We start from the raw sequence: 15,295 nt of genomic DNA, 5'->3' as shown, positions 1-15,295 counted from the left end.
TGTACACACACATACATACACCATAAATGGACATGCAGATACACACACCACAGGCCTCATCCAAACCAACCCACAAATGAGTAACGCACATACTAACAACAGAAATAGACACATACTCACACAGACATGCAAGGTGATAGACGTGTACTCACACAGACATGCAAGGTGATAGACGTGTACTCACACAGACACGCAAGGTGATAGACGTGTACTCACACAGACATGCAAGGTGATAGATGTGTACTCACACAGACATGCAAGGTGATAGACGTGTACTCACACAGACACGCAAGGTGATAGACGTGTACTCACACAGACACGCAAGGTAATAGACGTGTACTCACACAGACACGCAAGGTAATAGACGTGTACTCACACAGACACGCAAGGTAATAGACGTGTACTCACACAGACACGCAAGGTAATAGACGTGTACTCACACAGACACGCAAGGTGATAGACGTGTACTCACACAGACACGCAAGGTGATAGACGTGTACTCACACAGACACGCAAGGTGATAGACGTGTACTCACACAGACACGCAAGGTAATAGACGTGTACTCACACAGACACGCAAGGTAATAGACGTGTACTCACACAGACACGCAAGGTAATAGACGTGTACTCACACAGACACGCAAGGTAATAGACGTGTACTCACACAGACACGCAAGGTAATAGACGTGTACTCACACAGACACGCAAGGTAATAGACGTGTACTCACACAGACACGCAAGGTAATAGACGTGTACTCACATAGACACGCAAGGTGATAGACGTGTACTCACACATACACACGGTAATAGACGCATACTCACACAGACACACACCACATAAATGGACAGGTACACACGTGTTTACACACACACATAACATAAAGAGACGTGTGCTCACACAGATGCGTCAGTCATGCAGCACAGCTTTGAGTCAAGGACACTATCAGGGCGATGGAGGCTTACTAACGGCAACATTGACACATTCTGGGCGTTATATAACCAGGCAGACACAAACGCGTCCTAATCCCATACAGGAGTCTGGTAAACAGAAGAGGGCAGATGGTGGTTACTCACGTCGTACGCCCCAGCCTTGATCTGCTGATACAGCTTGTGCTGGTCCTCGTCCCAGAAGGGAGGGTAGCCCACCAGGAGAATGTACAGTACCACGCCTGCCCAATGAACACACACACACACACAGGTAGGGGGTTAGTACACCCACATACACAGACAGACAGACAGTCACATTAGAGGAGTCACTCACCACAGGCCCAGATATCCACAGGCTTGCCGTAGGGGTCCTTCCTCAACACCTCTGGGGAGAGGTAGCCTGGAGTGCCTGCAAAACCTACAGCAATAAAAGACAAAGTGTCAGATAACAAAAGCAAGTCTAGGATCTACTGAGGGAAGTGTACCAACACAGTACTCCATTGAAAACCACTATTGTCCCCATTTAAAGAGCTCTATTATTGAGAAGCGCTGTGATCTGACAAGACGAAAACAGCAATGCTCAGATATCCAGCCTGTCCCTGGACTCTCTTTTGGCCAGATGTAACCATGTCTGCCAATTTGGAACTGATTCCTCTACACTAATCTGTTAAAAACAATTAATGCATGCTGGCCCCGACTTCTCTCCAGGGTATGGTGTAGGTGGCTGGTTGAAAAAGCTCTGGCTGGAAGGACAGAAACTGGAATAGTCTACAATAAGCAAGGAGACCTACTGTCAACATTCGACAACCTCTGGGCCCACTTCTTTACATGCAAATGCCAAGTGACATTATCCCAGGGAGTGAGAGATGAAAGAAAGATGGTATAAGAAGGAGGTTGAGAGCACAAGAGGGGTGGAATAAAGAGGACAGTGGTGAGACCAATGATAATGCAGAAAGTAGAAAGAGATGGGTGGGACCAATCATAATGCAAAGAGTGGAAGAAGATGGGTGGGACTAATGATAATAAAGAAAGAGGACTTAAGTGGGTCTAATGATAAGGCATAGAGATGACAGTGGTGGGACGAACGATAACGCAGAAAGATGACAGCGGTGGGACTAATGATAATTCATAGTGATGACAGTGGTGGGACTAATGATAAAGCATAGTGCTGACAGTGGTGGGACTAATGATAAAGCATAGTGATGACAGTGGTGGGACTAATGATAAAGCATAGTGATGACAGCGGTGGGACTAATGATAATTCATAGTGATGACAGTGGTGGGACTAATGATAAAGCATAGTGATGACAGTGGTGGGACTAATGATAATTCATAGTGATGACAGTGGTGGGACTAATGATAAAGCATAGTGATGACAGTGGTGGTACTAATGATAAGGCATAGAGATGACAGCGGTGGGTGGGACCAATCATAATGCAGAGAGTGGATGGGTGGGACTAATGATAATGCAGGTAGATGACAGTTGTGGGACTAATGATGAGGCATAAAGATGACAGTGGTGGGACTAATGATAATGCAGAAAGAAGGGGAGGAGGCAAGAGATTAAATACTGGCAGTAGAGCCAGACAATAAAATAAAAATTATATTTTGACCTGAGAATGTATAAAAATATATTTTGTAAAAATATATGAACATTCAGAGCCAGAAGAAAACACTGTCAGTAGGGATTTTACCCATGTCAGACTGCCAAAGTCAAATGTGCTCTAAAAACTCTGCCAAACAAAAAAAATTAACTAAATACTGAATTGTTTTTAATGACGCACATCTTCTTTCAACAGCTTTGAAAAGCCAGTTCAGGGAAGCCTCTGTCTGTGTGAGGTTGTTTGCAAGTGTCCTGCTGGGTCGCACTTGAGTAGAAAGTTATGTGCACGCAAATGAAATGGGTTTTCTCCAAATGGTTTAAGTTGTGGACTTGCTATGGCTACTGTAGTTCTGGAGCTAGCGTACTCAACTGTTATCTGCTCAAACTGAAGCAAACAAAGTGGCCAACTAGATGGACATTAACTGGAGGAAAATAAGCCATACCACTTGACTAACTAGATTCTTTTAAATGAATCATTTGTCCCCGTTCTGTCTCTCCCCGAACTGAACTTCACCCTCAATGCTTGCGAACACGTTGGCAAAGACAAATAAGGTGACACTTGGCATGTTTGTTAAACCACTATGTGGTTCAATTTGGACCAATTTTGATATTTGAAAGTTATGCTATTAGACAAAGCTCCAGTTGGACTGTCAAGAATTATTTGTTAAACATGGGCACTTATAAATAAATGTAGGCTGACTTCAATCAAATTTATTTATAAAGCCCTTTTTACAACAGCAGTTGTCACAAAGTGCTTTACAGAGACACCCGGCCTTAAACCCCAAGGAGCAAACAACAGTAATGTTGAATTTCAGTGGCTAGGAAAAACTCTCAAACCGTTAAAAATGTATGCATTCATTTAGAATCAATATTTTCACTATTTTACACTAAATAACAATTAACTTTTGTTTCCTGGGGACAGACATAGCATTGTATAGTAGGAATAACATTAAACTCTTATCACCAGTTCTAGGCTAGCTAGTGGTTGATTTGGGGTGAAAACTGTACATGTCTACATGAAACATGACATATGCTGTTGCCATAAACATTTTAATTGTTATTACAACAGCATTTAATGTTAAGACAACTTGAATGTTTTTTTTTGTAGTTATTAGTGAGCTGGTCCCATTGTTTGCTCAATCAACCCAGTTTGCACTGCTAGATATCCTCAGAGATATACACTGCAACGGTTTACTACCAAACTGATTTGATTTCAACAGCATAAAGCATGTAAAGTAAACTAAATGATATCAGAACATGACTCGGTCCTAATGATATCATATTAAATCAATATTATATCAAATTATCAATACTGGTGCCCATCTCTAGAAAAACTAAACTGAATTATACAACAAATTAAATTACATTTATAGGCCTTAAACCGGTTATAAAACCATCCAAACAAAACAAATCTCATGAATTGTATTTGAATTGCCTGAAAAGTATATTTTGAGTATTTGACTCATTGTTAACACATCAAATCTTTTGTGGAAATTATTGTAATATAATGTTTTGGCCATAACTCCCAACTATTTCCGACACAGCCCAGTCAAAACTGTTCTCTGTGTTGGCACTGCAAGGATGGAACCAACCCTTTAAGCCAGGGTAGCTGCTTTTTTTTCTTTTTCTTTCTTCAAGCAAGTACTTTTCTAACACTTGATAAGCAAAATGTACTTACTTTTACTGTGTTGTCTGGTGGTCCCCAACAGCTATCTTAAGTTGAATAATGCACTAATTGTATGTCGCTTTGGATAAGAGCACCTGCTAAATGTAAATGTAATTGGCAGTACAAAAGAGCGACTAATGGTTATGCAGAAACTGAAATGACCATTAAAGCCTAAACCCTGTTTTATAATTTCCTGGCGTTGTATATTTTAAATCTGTTTCCTTTCATTGCTAGCATGACTCTTCTTTGTGTCATGTACAGTTGAATTTTCAAAGTCAAAGTCGTACCGAACCATGCCTGCTCATCTCCCTGCACCTCGATGGCCAACCCGAAGTCTGCCAGCTTCACTGCAGCTCCCTTCAGCTTGCTGGCCAGGAGCAGGTTCTCTGGCTGAACACCAGAGACACAGGTGGAGAGAAGACAAAAAAACAATGCTGGGGTTAGGTTCATGTAAGGGTGGGTGACATGTTAGTAATGCTTGGGTGTAGGTTCATGTAAGGGGGCTGACATGTTATCGTTGCTGGGGTTAAGGTCATGTGATGGGGCTGACATGTTATCTTTGATGGGGTTATGATCATGTGAGGCGGCTGACATGTTATCGTTGATGGGGTTATGATCATGTGAGGGGGCTGACATGTTATTGTTGATGGGGTTAAGGTCATGTGATGGGGCTGACATGTTATCTTTGATGGGGTTATGATCATGTGAGGGGGCTGACATGTTATCGTTGATGGGGTTATGATCATGTGAGGGGGCTGACATGTTATCGTTGATGGGGTTATGATCATGTGATGTGTTGAGTGTCCAGGCTCAGATTGATTTATGGTGCAACAGAAGTGTGACACTTCTGCTATGTCTCCTGCAAGTGTACTAACTCTTCTCTCTCTCTCTGGCGGTATGGTAGGAAAGGAGAGGAGGAGACAGGGAGAAAAAGAGGTGGGCAGACCGACTGCAAGACAGAGGGATAACAGAAAGATATAAAAAGAAAGACAGTAACGGACAAGGAGAGACGAAGAGAGATGACACCCGTCGTGCTAACTGAAGAAGTGGCATAATGAGTCTTCTTCCAGCTTCTACGCCGACGATGCAGCAGTGTGACGTTGCACGCAGGTTGCCATGGCAACCGGACTGCCACCAGCATCTCTCCTCCTTTCTCTTCGATCTCTCTCTTCAGTCATCCTGTCCATTGTAATGGTTTGTCTGCATGTATTATGGGGGGGTGGGTCATCTCGCAGAAACTCCCTCTTCTGTGTCTCAATGTCTGTAACCTTTCTTCTTTACTAACTGGCCCCCCTCCCTCTCTTTCAAAATTCCGACAGACCTAGCTTGAAATATCGACCACTTCCTGTGTGGTCAAACACTGCCCCGTGACGGTGATGCACACCTTTGTGGCTAAGAACACCTGAGTTTAGTATGTAACAAGTTGTCATGTGACTTTATGGCTCAATGTCCTGCTTAATATAGTGTTTGTGTCATCGTCATAGAGCAATTTGCTACAACCTACGGCAGTGAGCATTAGCATTTCAGCTAACAGCTGCTGTATCCAAAAGAAGGTACTTCGAAAAGATTAAAACCAAATCAAATCTTAGCCACGGTTCAAGCAATAATCCAAACAACCATGTCAAATTAAACAATGCTAAATGAGTGCAGGTTATTGCAGGTCTTTCTGCTCCAAGATGTGCTGACGTCGGTGTCGAGTTTGTAAAAGGGATCCAGCATGAAGGGACATTAGGGTAGCAAAAATCCTAACTTAGAGCCATGTCACACATTTCACCAGTACGGAACACCTCACAGGCTGCTTCTGAATGACGGATGAGTTCCTGGTAGATGTACTCAGACTAATGTTGGTGATATATCAATATCAGGATGTATGCATTAGCACTTGAAATAACGCTATCAGCTACATGTTTGTCAGCGCACCATTCAAGAGGCACTAACTCCAGTAAACTAGAGCATGTGAACGGTTTGCTCCTGACAAAGGCGAGCGTGCCTAAATGTCAATCATGGGTCTGTTTTTCACCTTTCAAACCAAAGCAGAAAGGAAGGAAGGATCTGAAGGTGGTCCTATTGTTATACTGGAGGGTGGTGTTGGTAACTGTCAGCAGGCCAGACTGGGTTGTCTATTCGCGGTGATGTCACACGGGTTATAAATAGCAGCCAAATCGTGTTCCGTCTGCTTTCGTCAGAGACAGGGAGGGGGGGGCAAAAGGGTGTTGGGGGGGGGAGGAGGATGGCTGGGGGATAATAATCACCTGAAACCTACTGTCTGGCTCAGTGCTTCTACCCACAATGCATCAGCACTGGCCCAGTCACCCTCTCTGACGTCCGAAGAAACCGTTTTTTCCCCCCTTTCACTTGCTTACGCATTTGTATGGTTTTGGGGCCGATTTTGGGGCCGATTTTCATTGGTCGACGAGTGTGCGCTGTGCGCATGTATGTAAAGATCTCTGAGTGTGCACATATGCACACGTGCACATGCCCAGTAGGGTTGCCGGAGGGAGAGATCTAGGGGGGTTGGGGAAACAATGACGCAGCAGCCCCCCACCCCCCGGGTGTTGCGTTGCCACGGTGATGAATGACTCACCTTGAGGTCCCTGTGCACAATGTCGTGCTGGTGCATGTGATGGACACTCTCCAGGATCTGACTGATGCACTGGCTGCGGAGGACACAGAACACCACACGTCAACGCACTGCAGACACACGACCAGCACACGACGACGCAGTCAGGGATGGGAGCTCACGGATCAGTCAAGGTGACTTTCTCCTCGTCACGGAGGCACTTGGAGAAGTGCAAAATCAATCCCATTGAGGAACTATTGCTGTTATTATTATTAGAGAGAATAAAGTAGGTCTACAGGCTGAGCATAAGGAAGAGAGAGCAATACAGACAGAGGGATACAGAAAGATAAAAAGAGAGAGATCAGCAGAGAGCTCAAACCACGAGACAGAAAGACAGAGATGCAGAGAAGCAGCGACTGCCAGAGGGCTGTGTGAAGCCAGAGGAACCCCACTCGCCTCAGAGGCCCGTTCTCCTCAGGCATTGTTTTCTGTCAACTCAAAAGCCTGAAAACAGTAGATATATCTACCGTGCCACCTCAGTCAGTGCCAACGCAAATGTCCTTCTGTCATACCCTCCCCGCAACCTGCCTAGACAAATCTCTCTCACACACAGTTGTATTATATCTGGTTGAGCTCTCTCTTCCTCCACTGGCATTTTAAGGCAAAGACACTGAAGTGTAGCTATTTTGGCCCAACTCTAAACATTGCCGCTGGCTGCCAAAGTTACTTTTTCCATGATCTGTGGGTAAGAAAAGCTACAAATCAGGACTAAATGGTGAGAAATTTCATCTGTAGGCTCACCACACTACCACAGCGAATAAGGACATTAGCGTCTTGGGTACGTGTGAGGAGAATGCTGACATTTGTTTAATGGTGCAGGATCTGGTTCCTTGTTTATGGTTCCTTGTTTACACTCTCTAACACATTGGATTACTTAAAATAGACCTAAGAGGCCACTATGTGCTGGTCTACATCAAAACACAACATCCCCTTTCCAGTTAGACTGCAAATAAAAGTGGAGGAAGGCAAAAACAGAAGAGGAGATGAATAATAAAAGAAGTAGAGCATATAGTGGATGTTCTGAGAAACAGACGGGTTCCCGGGGGAGATGGACGGGGGTCCCAGGGGAGATGGACGGGGGGTCCGGGGGAGATGGACGGGGGTGCCATGGGAGACGGACGGGGGTGCCAGGGGAGATGGACGGGGTGTCCGTGGGAGACGGACGGGGGTGCCATGGGAGACGGACGGGGGTGCCATGGGAGACGGACGGGGGTGCCATGGGAGACGGACGGGGGTGCCATGGGAGACAGACGGGGGGTCCGAGGGAGACAGACGGGGGGTCCGAGGGAGACGGACGGGGGGTCCGAGGGAGACGGACGGGGGGTCCGAGGGAGACGGACGGGGGTGCCATGGGAGACGGACGGGGGTACCATGGGAGACGGACGGGGGTGCCATGGGAGACGGACGGGGGTACCGGGGGAGACGGACGGGGGTACCGGGGGAGACGGACGGGGGTGCCATGGGAGATGGACGGGGGTACCGGGGGAGACGGACGGGGGTACCGGGGGAGACGGACGGGGGTACTGGGGAGACGGACGGGGGTGCCATGGGAGATGGACGGGGGTACCGGGGGAGACGGACGGGGGTGCCATGGGAGACGGACGGGGGTGCCATGGGAGACGGACGGGGGTGCCATGGGAGACGGACGGGGGTGCCATGGGAGACGGACGGGGGTGCCATGGGAGATGGACGCGGGTGCCATGGGAGATGGACCTATGGGGCACTAAGAAATATTCTCTTTTTCCTTTCTTTACTTCTTTCAGAATAATCAGGAGGAGAACAGCATGTCTTGTGTCCAAATTTGGCTAAGTCTGTGCCCTGCATTCCATTCCATCTCACTACACAGCCACCAGCGCAGACTTCTTTGCTCTCCCTATACTTGATCTGCCTCTTTCCCAAGGCATGAGCGGACACAAACATTTCCATGCCATTTTGTCCTTCATTCTCTTCTGGTCCTATTACCGATCACACACATTCTCACTGTACCCCGTATTCTCCCTTCCTACTTCTCACCCTGACCCTCTCATGGTGTGGTTGAGCCTGGCCCTGGTTCGGTCCTCTTCACAGCCAGGACAGAGCCATTCAGGCCCCGGGGCCGTGGCCCCCGTCCTGTCCACATACTGTCTGCCCACGCTCACCCCTGGCTGGCCCGCACTGAGTCACACCCATGCAGCCCGCATGCACAAACACACCCTGCCAAGATCGTTCCCAGCCTAGGGAGGAAAGCGTCTGATCGCTACACTCAATGTCAACGGACTTGTGAAGAAGGTTGTCTTTGCCCTCATGTGTGTGTAGATGTGCAAAGGTTTCCAAAACGCAATATGTTATGGTACAGACACAATGGGGTTTCACTGGAAGTGAAGCCTAAACAAATGTAGGCTGTGGGCAAGAAGCTTCAATGTCAACGCAGAAGGGCTATATGGACTGATTGTGCGTGCACGCGGGTGTGTGCGCGCGTGTGTGTGTGTGCATGATCACATATTTGTCTGTGTGCAAAATATGTCCACAGGATTGTGTGTCAGTGTGTGTCTGTTGTGAGTGTTTGTTCCCACCTGGCATCGGCCTCACTGTAATACTCTCTGGCAACAATGTCTTCAAACAGCTCCCCGCCAGTGACACTGGAAGGAGAGAAACAACAGCTTAGTCAACACATGGACGCCAGTCTGGAACCGGGATGGCATGATGGCACACCCAGTCTACCACAGACGCAGAGGAACTGGGCCCAGAGAGGGCACGCTCCACAGGACACCAGGCATACGCACATACACACAACCACCATTTATGCAAAGGCTGCATTTACACAGGCAGACCTGATTCCCACTAATTGGTCTCGTGACCAAACACAACAGATCTTTGAACATCAGGCCACGTTCAGAGCGGACCTGATTGGTGAAAAAACTAACTTGGCGGGAAAAATCAGAATCTGGCTGTCCGTGTAAAGTCAGCTGTTAACAAAGACAATTAAAGACGCAGTTTGGGACTTCTGTGAATATATATTTTTTTACCTCCCATTTAGGACTGGATTTGTCAGATTTTGTTAACATGTATTTGCTCTACAAACCCACTTTTCCCACCATTGAAAAAATTCTGGACTGCATTCTTTAAGACAGTTTTTTGGCTGAGTAAGGACATGGCCCCATCTTGGGGCTGGGCTATAATCTATAGTTGTCTTTCCGGCACTCTCCCAAAATGCACTGCAGTCACACAGTCAGAGTGTTTTCCGATCTGCCTGTATCGCAACCCTCCTCTCAGACTGTTATACACAGAGCTCACAGTCCTCACGCCTTGAGCTGCAGATAACCACAAACAACCCCCTATCAGCCTATTTAGATAATAAAAAATGTTGTTAAAACTATTTGATTTAAATAACATTCAAATTATATGTAAATTACATTTTTGATTCACACTAGCAATGAGAAAACTTGCCGTAAGGCAAAATACAGGCGCGCACAACTCTTTGGTCAGACCACTGACAGTGTTGTTTACTTGGTAACTAACATGCCGCTATTGGTCCATCAAGTGCTTTTGTTGTTTTGTGCACAGGTTATGGGCTGATTAATACATTTTTAGCTGTAATTTAAATTGTTGACTTTATATTTTTGTTTAGCATAACTAGGTTAGCTGGCTAGCTAACTCTACCTCTGAAAACAACAACTTGTTTAGCTTGTTTCATAATGTTCTAAACATATTGAATAAAGTTATAAACATAGTGAATATCAGTATGTCAGGAGGCAATAGCTTAAAGAAACTGCACTTGATGACACAGTCACACTTCTTGAAATTTTCCCAATTGACTGTCTTTTATGTCTTAAAGTCATGATGCCTGTCATTTCTTTTTGCTTATTTGAGCTACTCTTGCCATAAAATGCACCACTACAGAACAGATCCTAGTCGCAACACAGCTGATTGGCCACAAATCTACTTTTAACAAGGCACACCTGTTAAATGAAATTCATTCCAGAAGACTACCTCATGAAGCTGGTTGAGAAAATGCAAAGTGTGTTCAAAGATGTCATCAAGGCAAAGGGTTAATACTTTGAAGCCCTATGTTATTCCATGTTTTATCCAGAGACAACCATGGTAATAGATGGCAGTAATACTCACAGGTCAAAGACGAGGTAATGGAAGCCTTCCTCTGAGATACTTTCATGTAGTCGTACTGTGGGACAAACAGGCAAAAAGACAGACAGTTCAAGTCAACTTTCTCTGCCTCAAAATTCTTGTTCCGCTTCCCCCCCTGTTCCCCATAGATGCCCTCGCACCCGTGATAGTTTGTTTGTGTTCCTTTGTGACCTACAGTTTCTGAAGAGCAAGACGTGACATTTGCATGGGCACATCCACAATCCCATGTTGCCTCTGGGTGTGGAATTGAAGATCCGGCATAGGTAGGAAGTTAAGCACTTTCATTCAGGTGAAATGTGCTCCTTCTAGGTAAAAGGTGACATAAGTGCCTTCTAGGTAGGAGGTTACACCCTTTCATTTAGGTGACAAGAGCCGGTGTCAGTGTGATGAGTGCCTGTTCACGGTCTTCAGTGGCCAGTATAATACACAGTATATGTTAGCATCAGCATAATACACTCTTTTAGCATCAGCATAACATGTTAACAACAGATGTATACATTGATTGGAGTGTGTGTGAGTTCATGGTAGAATGTGTTTAACATCCAACTTCTTCGGCTGTCCCACAAACCCTACCTTAATCCTAATCCAGAAACGGCTTGGTGATGTGTTTTGCCACATCATCTACGTGGCTGATGGTGACCAACCCAAAAGGGTGTGAGGGTTGATGTGTGCAATGTGCATAAATACTTATTTTCCACCTTAATTTACCAATAAATTCAGTAAAAATCCTACAATGTGATTTTCTGGATTTTTTTTCTTCTCATTTTGTCTCACATAGTTGAAGTGTAACTATAATGAAAATTACAGGCCTCTCTCATCTTTTTAAGTGGCAGAACTTGCACAATTGGCGGCTGACTAAATACTTTTTTGCCCCACTGTACGTGCAAAAACACAAAGTTAATGCATATGTGTATCTGAACATGGGTGTGTATAAGAGAGTAACAGGAGGTGAAGGCCAACAGTATGCTTTAAGGGGATGTTGTGTGTGTGTGTGTGGTAAGTGTATAGGCCTCAATTTGCAGTATGTGACAATTGTGTATTTATTACTGCCGAAAACATATCAGCTAAGAGAGTAAAGGGACAGAGTCGGCGTGTGTAAGAGTGTTTCTAACCTAACTTAGGTCTAGAAGGTTACATGTAGGTATAAATGTTAGATTAATGAGGTTAAGGTTAGGTTGAGGTTAAGGTTAGACTTAAAGTAGGATGTTTTTAAGGACGGTCAACGTAGGTATTCCCATTTAAAGAGTGTTTGACATGTGTGTGTTGTAATGAACCAGCTTGCCCTGCCAGCAGCACACTCCCTCCCTCTCTCAATTGGTCCTTTTGTTAGGAGTTTATTTGCAGTCCAAGCAGAAAAGCATGACAAGCTGTCCCTCTGACAGAGAGGTGAGGGAGACAAGATGAGAGAGGGAGAAATAAACTGTGCCTTAGGGGACACCGACCAATCTGGGACTGGAAACGAGAGGCAGAGAGAGAGAGAGATGGACAGAAAGGAAGGAAGAGAGAAGGGAAATAGAGAAGCCATAAAGAACGGGGCGAGAGGTGAGAGACAGATATGGCAGGCGGTGGACCAGAATGATATGCTGCTGGAGAAACAAGACAAGGTGAGAGAGGGGGACATTGACGGAGAGGTAAATGAACAGAAGAGAGACATGGAAAGCAAGTGAAAGAAAGTAAAGAAGGTAGTGGAAGAGAGAGAGAAAGGGGAAGAGGGCTGCATGTTGTGTAGTTTGACCGGGTGAAAAGCACGGTGACGGCCAGGCTATAGCAGAACGGGCAGGCCGTATCTTCCCCCTTCACCGCTCTCTAGCTTTGAAAGAGTAATTACATGTTGTCTCCCTGATCTGCTGGCTGCTGTCTGCTTCCACCCACCTGATCTCTCTCACACAAGCACGCACGCGTATACACACACACACACACACACACACATACACACACAAACACACACCAATCTCACTAATGTACGTGCCAGTCTTACTTATTCATACTGTGGCGTATCACTACATGAGGCCAGGTGAGGACTTTATCATTTCCCTCATTTTGCATGCGGCAGTAGGTTGGTTCTTCTATTCTGTGTCTCTCACCAATCAGTTGCACTATGCAAACGGGACAAACCAGTTAACAGACTGGCTACACCCTAACTCCTCCATGAAGCGCTGCTGTGATGTAACACTATAGCAGGGGTGTCCAAACCATTCCACGGAGGGCCGAGTGTCTGCAGGTTTTTGGTTTTTCCTATAAATTGGTTCTCAGTTCAGACCTAAACAACCAGGTGAAGGTAGGAACTAACCAATCAGTAACCAAATTAGTCAATCAAGTACAAGATGAGAGCGAAAACCTGCAGACACACAGCCCTCTGTGGAACTGTTTGGACACCCCTGCACTATAGAGACACCTTCAAAGCTCTTCAAAACCAAATGGTTGAAATATGGTTAGGAATTTGACTTCTCAAATATTAGTTCCCTTTCTGGACAGCCCAAACACTTTTTGCCAGTGGTCAAATGTACAGCGAGAGACTTTACCTGTTGCTAGGCAACGGGCCGAGCATGAATAACTGCTATCATGTTAGCCAGCTCATCAACTATAATAAAAACAATGTCACCTTGGTTCTGTTCCGTCAACGTGTGTTTCCACCAGATTTCTCTCGGTCATGAATGTTAACATATAGACACACTTTTATTTTCCTAATATGCTAAGTAAAAGCCACTTACCTATGTTGGGGTGTTTGAGCAGGCGACAGATGCGGGCCTCTCGTTCCAGTTTTTGATGATCTGAGAGGAAAACGAAAAAGCAAACGCGTCAGACCTTACCAAAATAAGCTTTTGTTCAGTAGAAAACCTGACAGGATCCTACCCTTCATGACAAACCAACATGGGCGTAACATACATTTACAGACACTGTGACCATATTGTTAGCTTATATGAAGGTTTTCCTGAAATGACTCCTGTTAACAGAAGGGTGAACACCTTGTAGCATAACACCATACAGACAACATTTAAATCAAAAACACCTACAGACAAAATTCCATTAAAACGTCAAGGTATCCCTGGTAACCTTGGCAACAGAAGCCAACGGTTAATTCAATTTCTCCTCTCTAAATAAGGTTTCACCCTAAAGGAGGCTTATATTAAACTGATGTTCTATACTGTTCTGTATTTAAGCACTAATACTCCTTGGGGTTTGGTACATGGGCAATGTTCTGAGGGTGGATGCATCATTGAGGGCCCAGATAAAGCACTTAGTTGTGTTTTATTGGCTATATCAAACAAACCCCTGAGGTGCCTTATTGCCATTATAAACTGGTTACCAGTGTATAGTCTCATATTTCACGGCTTACAGCCAATCAGCATTCAGGGTTCAAACTGCAGGGTTTCAAATAAATGATATTAAACTCAGTGGACCTGCTTCATCGAACAGCCTTTTATTAAAAGATATGAGGAATTGTAGCTCAATAGTAATAATAATAATAATAATAATAATAATAATAATAATAATTTGTACAGCACATACAATGCACAAAATGATCTGTGTGCTACATACTGGAATGCACAAAACGTTATCAGCAGCACAAGCCTATTGCACTTAGTTAAATTAGTCTCCTGGGCTCAGACTGTAATACAATCACTGTCCAGTTAAAGAATACAGTTGTAAATGTTCCTGTGTGTTCCAGTTTTATGACATTTGGCCAGTCCTTACTTTGACTAGAAGCTTAATCTGACTTGGAGTTGAATAAAGGGTTAGGGTTAAGCTTAGATATTGAGAGTTAGGTTAGGGGTGTGTGTGTTCATCAGTCAGTGTGGGAACTTAGTGCCCAATTGCTGCCATATATGGAGATATTGGATGGCTAGATGATCAGATAAAAAGAAGGTACACAGGGATGAGGACAGAGACTGTGGGCCAAGTTCAACCAGACCTTGGCACCAGCTGTTGGGGACAGATGTGTGTGTGTGTGTGTGTGTGTGTTGCTACATCATGGCAGGACAGAGTAGGCCTCTTGCCTCCCTAATCCGCCTCTCACACTCCTGTCCCACGTCCAGGATTTGGGATTTGGGAAGCAGAGCTTCGCAGTCATCCCAACTGGCTGGCTAGGTGCTGGAATCATCTGTCTGGCTTGTTACATGGCTGGCCCACAAAACAATGTGACCTCATCGCTTGTGCAATAGCTCATTAGGAACCCAAAAAAATGCAAAAGTCCTTTGAAAATATATTTTTGATTGAGACAATTTGCATTAACAAAATCTTTCAGTCAACCCAACTGTTTTTGAATGTCAGAATGATGTGCAGTACACTCTAAAGCCTCCGATAACAAGATCATCCTTTCAAAATGAATCATTTGCTGGATGACCTTGGGGGGTTG

The 15,295-nt window shown here is 45.0% G+C and overlaps 1 protein-coding gene across 20 annotated transcripts in view; it reads right to left on the bottom strand.

Annotated features, from left to right (window-relative positions):
• Positions 1-15,295, bottom strand: part of camk2g2 (calcium/calmodulin-dependent protein kinase (CaM kinase) II gamma 2) — a 70,050-nt gene that overhangs the window by 25,412 nt on the left and 29,343 nt on the right. For all 20 annotated transcript variants that reach the window (XM_020047369.3, XM_020047359.3, XM_020047364.3 and 17 more), the window contains exons 3-9: positions 13,650-13,709; positions 10,921-10,975; positions 9,369-9,434; positions 6,781-6,853; positions 4,484-4,586; positions 1,262-1,345; positions 1,075-1,169 (exon numbers count right to left, since the gene is read on the bottom strand). In XM_020047369.3, coding sequence (XP_019902928.1) covers positions 1,075-1,169; positions 1,262-1,345; positions 4,484-4,586; positions 6,781-6,853; positions 9,369-9,434; positions 10,921-10,975; positions 13,650-13,709 — 536 coding nt within the window. The remainder of the gene's footprint in view (positions 1-1,074; positions 1,170-1,261; positions 1,346-4,483; positions 4,587-6,780; positions 6,854-9,368; positions 9,435-10,920; positions 10,976-13,649; positions 13,710-15,295) is intronic.

The sequence above is a fragment of the Esox lucius genome, chromosome 6 (assembly GCF_011004845.1).
Source record: "Esox lucius isolate fEsoLuc1 chromosome 6, fEsoLuc1.pri, whole genome shotgun sequence".
Classification (NCBI taxonomy): domain Eukaryota; kingdom Metazoa; phylum Chordata; class Actinopteri; order Esociformes; family Esocidae; genus Esox; species Esox lucius.
Note: the sequence above shows the minus strand (reverse complement) of the source record. Positions and strands in the feature narration are given on the sequence as shown.